Source organism: Oryzias melastigma, linkage group LG21 (genome assembly GCF_002922805.2).
Source record: "Oryzias melastigma strain HK-1 linkage group LG21, ASM292280v2, whole genome shotgun sequence".
NCBI lineage: Eukaryota > Metazoa > Chordata > Actinopteri > Beloniformes > Adrianichthyidae > Oryzias > Oryzias melastigma.
The window spans coordinates 10593439-10601295 of record NC_050532.1 but is presented as its reverse complement, the minus strand read 5'-3'; the positions used below and the strand labels follow the sequence as shown (position 1 = coordinate 10601295).

The 7857-nt window shown below is 37.3% G+C and overlaps 1 protein-coding gene across 14 annotated transcripts in view; it reads left to right on the top strand.

Annotated features, from left to right (window-relative positions):
• Positions 1-7857, top strand: part of tns1b (tensin 1b) — a 167897-nt gene that overhangs the window by 114573 nt on the left and 45467 nt on the right. For 11 of the 14 annotated variants that reach the window (XM_036209791.1, XM_036209787.1, XM_036209785.1 and 8 more), the window contains one exon: positions 6344-6393. In XM_036209791.1, the coding sequence (XP_036065684.1) occupies positions 6344-6393 (50 nt within the window). Of the gene's footprint in view, positions 1-14; positions 57-1639; positions 2247-6343; positions 6394-7857 lie in introns of those variants that run through there. The other 3 variants (XM_036209786.1, XM_036209795.1, XM_036209796.1) reach the window with 2 other exon arrangements.

Below are 7857 nucleotides of genomic sequence, written 5' to 3'. Positions count from 1 at the left end.
TTTGTTTTCATCAGGCACCTAGCAGCGACCTCTCTCTGAAACATGTTGACACAATGGTGAGTTTCTATCAACTTACTTTTTTCACCATTTATTGCCATCTAAATCTCAACTATTTTCTTTACTTTCGTAATTAGAATAATTAGTGCACAAAAAAGTCAAATATTTTGTCCCTACATTTTTAGGGAGGAAAAAAAATAAGCATACTTGGGTTCTATGGTGAATGTCAAAAATCTTCACGTGTACTTTGTTTGGTGTGTTTTTTTTTCCACAAAAGTGAGTAGAATCACTAGGAAATGTCAAAAGCTCTTTTTTTTTCTTTTAGCCATACTCAAAATTCCTTGCAGTTCCATGTCTTAATTTGGTACTGACAGTCCATTTGCATTCACACTGTAGTGAACCACACTAAGGTTCACTTGTAAGTGTGCCTGGTAAAGTTAGCTTTTTGGGTCAGCATATGAGTTGCAATATGCTTTTCTTTCTAGAAGTTTGCTTCCTCCCAATCCTTTTCAAGCAATCTATAATTTGATTCCTAGTTATCCTATGTCTGACGTGTCTTTGTATGGATGTAAACATCTGTTGATTGTATTGCACATGCATTATTCTTGCTTCGATTGCTTGAAATAAACCATTTTAAAATCAAATCAAAAGCTGCCAAGCAGACTATCTAAAGAAACACATTTATTTTTGGTTTGGATCATTTAGTCTAATGTGAAAGTGACCTAATGGCAAAAAAAACAAAAAAAAAACAAAAAAGATTTTTGAGCATGCTGCATTATCAAGACATGCAGATTTTTCTTTCTTTTTTTTTTTTTTACAGACACAGGTGATTCCTCAAACAAATTGTTATATGTTCAAACCAACTCTATCCAATTCAGCTAAATCATCTGAATAATTCTCTTCACTGTTTATAAATGTTGTCATACATTTCGTAATCAGGTCGTCGTTGTAAATAAGAAGTTGTTCTTAATCAACCTACATGTATAAAAAAAGGTAAATAATACATACAAACACTAGAGTACATAATTGTTGTGGCCTCACTGGGAACCACTTGTGTATGACGACTTCCTGTGAGCTGATTTTGTCTGGGAAAGGAAGGATAAAGTAACCAATTTAGACTCACTACCAAAAGCCAAGTGGCCACTTTTCTCAAAGAACCAAAAATACACCAGTATCTATTTGTGTGTTCATTTGTGGTTGCTTTTATTGGCTTTTCTTGGCTTTTCTCTTGTTTTGTTTCATAGTGGCAGAAAACTTTTGACTTCCAATGAGGCAGTTTTTGGGTCTCCTTGTGAGGTTTTCTGTGTCATATTTTGCTGACTTATAAATAGACACAGCCTGAGACTCTAGTTGTTCACGAAGCTGAGTTTTATGTGAGTTGGAATAATCACATGTTTGTACTGTAAGTATGTGTAAAACCCTGAATGTCTGAGTGTGTGTCCATGTATGAGCGCAGTTGTTGCTGCTTGGGTGATGCACATTTGCTTTGTGGTTACTCTGGGATGTCAGGCAGAGGTTTTAGTTGGCCTTATCACCCCCGGAGCACAGAAGCGATCGTCTTGTGACTTCACGAGCTTCCTGCGCTCTGTGGCTTCAGTCCGCATTTTTCCATTCACTTTCACAATCCCTCTGTATTTGACGCCCGCTTCCTGAAAGATATACAGCGGAATGTTTAGAGTAAATTACAGGAAGCGTGTCAAAAACAAAACTTTCAGTTGATCTGTCAAAGAAAACGACTCAATCAGATAAAACGGGAGCGCGCTTACTGGATGTGCTCAGTCCGCCGTTGGTTCCCACATGTTTGTCTTGAGAGAGCAGGCGCATCTTAGATGTGTACACAGATGAGAAAAAAAAGGGAGGGAAAATGAAGTTGAATATCAGGGGGGGAGATAAACTGATGGAAAGCAGAGTGGGAGGGAAGGCGGGGGGGCAGAGAAGGCAGGAGAAAGCTGGGTCTTATCCAGAGGGACGAGAAGAGGAGTGCCGTGAAGGAGCCTGCTCTGAGCTGCAGTGGCCCGCTGTAACCAGCTGCCCAAAATAGAGCCCTTGTTGTTTTTTTTTTTTCTTCTTTCTACTCCTCCACTGTCAGGGGAAAGGGAGAGGTTCCCTGAGAAGTTTTCAGTGCCGCTCTGAAAGCGGCGAGACTCAGCAGGAGCTCTCCAGAAATGAACCGAGGAGGGTCTTTAAGGAGGCGGCTGGCCTCCTTGAGGGGGGCATGGCGTTGGAGTACAGGCTACCTTTTCAGGACGGTAGGAGATGGATGGATGGATGGATGGATGGATTTAGTGAATTTCCAGAACTCCTTGCTTCTCCATGTTCACGCTTTGGATCTGGTTATTCTCTTTGAAACAAAACTTTCCCTCCTCATCAGATTCTCACCAACCCCCAACGTCTTTTTTGCCCCCCTCTCCCCCCTTACCACCCCCTTCACTCCCTTGCTCTTTCTCAGATGGTTAATTTGTATGGCCTGCTAGTAAAGTCAACCTCCCCAGATGGTTTTCATCTTGAAACAAGGCCTGCAGGACCCCCCACTTTTGGGCCCAACTCCTTCTGCGTCCTATTCCTCAAATTCAAAGGCTTTAGGATGCACACTGGGTAACGCTCATTCTGCTGGAGTGGGGAGACTCAAATGAGGACAACAAAGTTACCAATTCATGGCTTCTGATCTGTTCTGGCTTAACTGCATCTTGCTTGTTAGGTTGCTAAAAATAAAGTAAGAACGAATGGAGGATTGGCTCAAGGTAATCTGAAAAATGTTTCCCTTTCAAAAGAACTATCGGACGCCATCTTCCAGACGGAAACAGCTCCAAAACAGTGAAAACTGCTGTCTTTTAACTGACCATGGCTTAATTGCAGTGCTTTTGTTTACCCAGATGTTTGCACTTTAATCTTGTGGCTCACAACATCCACTTGCGCACCAGTTCAGACTAATTTGAAAGCAAACGTAGCAGTAGTCTTTGCTTCACAAGAGAAATGACAGCTTGGAAATCTTGACTGAAACATCTAATTAAGACTTCTTTGTTTGTACGCTGTGACACCATGAATTGTGTTGGGGTTCATGTTTTTGGTCAACATTTGGATGATACCCTCTGGATGAGTTTGGTGGGTTTTTTTCTGCCACTGAGGAACAAACAAATCCCACAAGCATGACCCTCGACCATTTCTTTTTGGTAATTTCTCGCTCGTTAATCTCTGTCTGTTTTTTGACAAATCGCTTCACATCACAGCTACTCACTACACGATGAAACAATTAGACCGCAGTGCGGACAAAGAAAGGAGGGATTTGTTTCGTGTTACTTCTGTCGGTGCGAAAGCCTTATGTGAACTCTGGGGTACTGAGCCAACGGTTGAAGCGTGGAGCGTTTTTTTGAAAACTGGCAACGCTGGCAAGATGTAATGTAGTACAATATGCCTTTGTCCTTTGACCATGTGAGTAATGAAGATCATCCATGCAATTCTTCTTGAAAGCTTGATAGCTAAAACACATGTTTGTGTGATCGGGATCTACGAGAATCCCAAAAAAGCGCCAAAGCTGAGAAAATTCCCAAATTCCCTCAATTTCCATTGTAAAAAGGTTAATTAGACACCAAAAATAAAGATTTAAATTAAATTAAAATGTAAATTCAATGTTTGATTTGCTTTAATTTCTATTTATGACGACTAAGGCTAACTTTTTATTGTTTCTTTTTTCGCCTTTAAATCAGAGGTTGAATTTGTTCCATATTGGCGTGTTTGTTTTGGTTGACAGGTGGGTGGAGCCAAAGGTAGATTCAACTAAAATTCCTTTTGTCTCACTCAACTGCTCATTTTTTGATAGGAACGTTGTTGAGGTGAAGAAAACTTCAAGTTTTCCAAAACAGATGGACATTAATCTTTGATGTAAAACACAAGCAGCACTGAAACATGGTTTGTGTTGACAGAATTTGTTATTTTAGTTATTTGAGCAGTGGATAAAAGAGAAATTGTGTTTATTGAAACCAGATTGAATCATTTGCAAGTTTATTTGTGAATTTGTGTTAATAAACTACTTTAAATACCTTAATTTATTCCTTCAATGAAGGACAAAGATGAAATGTGTTTTTGTTTTTAAATGCCCTTCAAAATAAAAGCTATAATTGGGATTTCTATTGGTCAAATTGCCTTTGTATGAACCTTTAGGAATTACTTCAAGTCAAGATAAAAACATTTGGATATGTTTAGGTCCATGTGTTGCAATCATTTGCTTATATTTGCGTTTTCGTATAGTGACGTATTTTTCATGGACTGGCAACCTCCCTGTGGTGTACCTTGGCTTTGCCCAAATATGGTTGGGATGAGCTCCAGCTACCCATGTGACCTCAATTCAAACAAATTGAGTATTGATGATAAATGGATTAGTTTCCAACTGTTTTTTTTTTTTTTGGTTTTGTTTTATATTGTGATTGAATACACACTTCCTTGCCAGTTGAGCTCTGCTTTTCTGTGCTGCCTGGTTGTTTGATTCCTCCAGGCAGATGCTGCAATTCATCAGCAGATCTGTGAATGTAGCATTAATGAGATGCTGTTCTGTTTTACTTCACGAGTGTTTAGTTTGTGGTCGAGTCAACAAACCAGTTTTCCGGTACATTAAATATGTGTAAATTGTCACGCTCTGGAACCCTGATGGAGATGCTTGAACTTGTACTTGTTTATTGCTTTGGATCTGCATCTGCATCCCTTTCTTGTGTGTCATTAAACAGCTCTCTCCTGTTACTTTTCACATGGCCTTGAAAGGAGTTTATCCAAAGAAGGCTCAAAAGTTCCTCCAGGGAACACAGCGGTGTGGTCAACTGCTTAGCTAACCGGTCTGATCTAATGAATGATGATGGATGGTACCGCCATCTCCTCAGGTCATGTGACCCTAGCTTCACAGGGAAACGAACAAGCCTAACTGTTTTAGGGGGGAAAGGTGATTGCATAAAAAAAGTCAAACCACTTCAGCCATCTAATTTCTGGAACTTTTTCTCACCTTTAGATGAAAAGGCTACAAGTAGCTGTTCTAATGTTGTGTTATAGTTGCCTTCACAGGTTAAAAGTTATAGAAATACAAACCGCATGCTAAAAAATGTGATAAATTGATGGACCACACCAGAATTAGGCCTGGGTTGTTAACACCGATTAATCATCAATCAATCATCAAATTAACCGATTAGTCTGGATTATTCTAAGCTTAACAGATCAATAATCGATCCATAAAAGTAGAGATTGATCTATCTCATAAAGCTAAAGGCTGCTAGCTTGATGCTGAAGTATAATAAGATTTCCTATAGAGCGGCTAATGCTAACGCTCGATCGACGTAAAGATACATTGCTGACTAAATGAACATCTTTATATATTCACAAGCATTAATTTTTCAGTCTTTTAAGGAAATATGTTTTTAAAGTAACTATTTGTGGTCATAAGCACCAAACTTTCTTCTTCTTCTGGAATAAGGTGTAATCCTATTGGGCGATTGCCACCAAGTGACCAAACTAAAATGACCTCCTGGAGAGGCAGAACAACCGATGGAGAATTTATGTAACACTGTATGGTATTAACACTCTCGTTATAATTTCAATAACACTTTTTACAATATATGAACTGTATCAGATCAATATGAATATCTTCGAAACATATCCAAGCTCTGATGAATTGAAGACATTTTGTTTCATCAAAGGGAGAAATAAATTGGAAAAAATAAATCTAAAATCCTTTGAGATTAAAATAATTGCTTTGTGTTTTTTTTAATTATTATTATTTTAATTTAATATTTATTTAAAGAGTTTGACCAAAATTATTTCTACTCAAAATATAGGGTATTGGAATCAACACAAATTATATTGTTTTTAGATTAAAATCTAAACCCAAAAATACAACCAACTTTATCTTGAAAATTTAACAGCAAGAATAATTTATTGCAACCTTAAAAAACAATATATTAAAATGGCTTAATTAATTTATTTTTTAAATATGACAATAATGCTTTGACCATGTTTCACTTTTTTCATAATTAGTACGCAGAAATAATGTGTGCCATGAATTGATATAACTATAACTTCTATATAAACTAAAGTTGCAAAAGAAAGTTTGTGAACCCTCAATTTATGTATGAAATGGACAGATGATGTGTTTTTTATTATATATCTCAATCTAAAGCACAACAATGGAGAAAAAACTGCCTGCTTAAATCACACCAATTTATGTTTTTATTGAACACAATCATGTTTCAAGTTGATGCATAAAACTGAGTAACTCTGAAGGGCTCACATATTTTCTCCAATCAAATCATTTCCAATAGAAAAAATAAATGCAAATACAGGATAAAAACTCTTATTTTCTCTTTTTCAGGGTTCAACGAAATCTTCAAAGAGCATGGAGTCTCGACGCCGACCATCAAGGTAACATCTTAGAAACCATTTCATCTCAGTCTCACGTCTTAATCTTTGTCTTTTTCCTTTTCCTATGCTGCTTCTTTTCTTGTCTTTCTATCTTGATTAGTTCCCACCAATTTATTTATTTTCTAAACTACATTTTTGTGATTTTTAGGCATAAATCTCCTGTGTATTTGCCTGTAGATTAATTGTGAGGAAGACGATACAAATATTGATGTCAGCTTTAAACATCCTCAATCATGCGCTCCACACACAAAGAATTTGAGAATGATAATTGTAAGTGCAACATGATATTGGAGTATTTTACCAGGGGACATAGCGAAGCTATGTGCCCCTCAGTTGAACTGGGCCTCTCACTATTTTGTTGGACAAAAAGATATTTGGTGTCAAGCTCCTTCCCCTCAGTCCCTAATGGGTCACAGATGTTGTCAGTTGTGTAATCAGTGTGTTAAAGTTGACACAACAGTGGCTCTCGTTGATGCGCTCGGCCCAGACTCAGTGACACTTCACTTTTTGAATTTGAACAGTAGAAAAGAATAGTTCAGGAAGAATTATAATTTATACTGCCAAAACAATGACATACTTACTTAAAAAATGCCTTTTTATTGCTATTTTGGAATTTGTTCTCAGTGCCTACAAATCAACCCATACCTGAACCAGACTTTCTGCTAATAAATTTACTTCAATGTCAATGACTGAAAAAGTAAATTTATAATTCTGGTGCACACACTATAATATAACTTCCTTTTTATGAAATTGCAGTGCGGAGGTTGATCTCTGATCAAAAGATTCCCCTCTTGTCCTCCTATGTGTCAAATTGTCCTTGAGCAAGAAAGACACTGAATCCTACGTTGATCCTGCTGGTTATAGGCTGACGGCATAGCTTGGCAGCAGAGCCATCAGTGTGTGAATGGAATTGTGACTGTAAAGAGCTTTGGGTTTTAAAACAAGGTAGAAAAGTACTAAATAAGTATTCTCCATTTATTAACTCAATACAATCCCAACTGCCAAAGTGAAGCCAGGCTTTGAACAGGGTTGTTGTCAATATTTAGAAACCGAACTATTCATTTATTGCCATAATAATATTTCAACTGCCAACTTTCTTCTTTTTTTCCATGTAATGGGTTTTGGAAGCCAATCGGTAAAAATACCAAAGCAAATCCGTCTTTAACAGCCTATCTATCCATTGCTGAAAATATTAGTGAGTGGCATGCCAATGAGAGTCGTTGACATATAAATAACTGAGTTGTTGTTTGAAGCTTGCAAAGTATCTGAGCTCAAACTGCTCAAAAAAAGGATAATGATGTGACTCAATCACAATAAATATTTTATATCAAGTAAGAGACACAGAAGCCAAAATAATTAAATCAATAAAACTTTCAAACAAAAGTTGAGCAATGCTTATATTCCTGAATCAAAGATTTGGACGTACACATCAAACTTTTACTCTTGTTTTTTTTTAACTTTTTG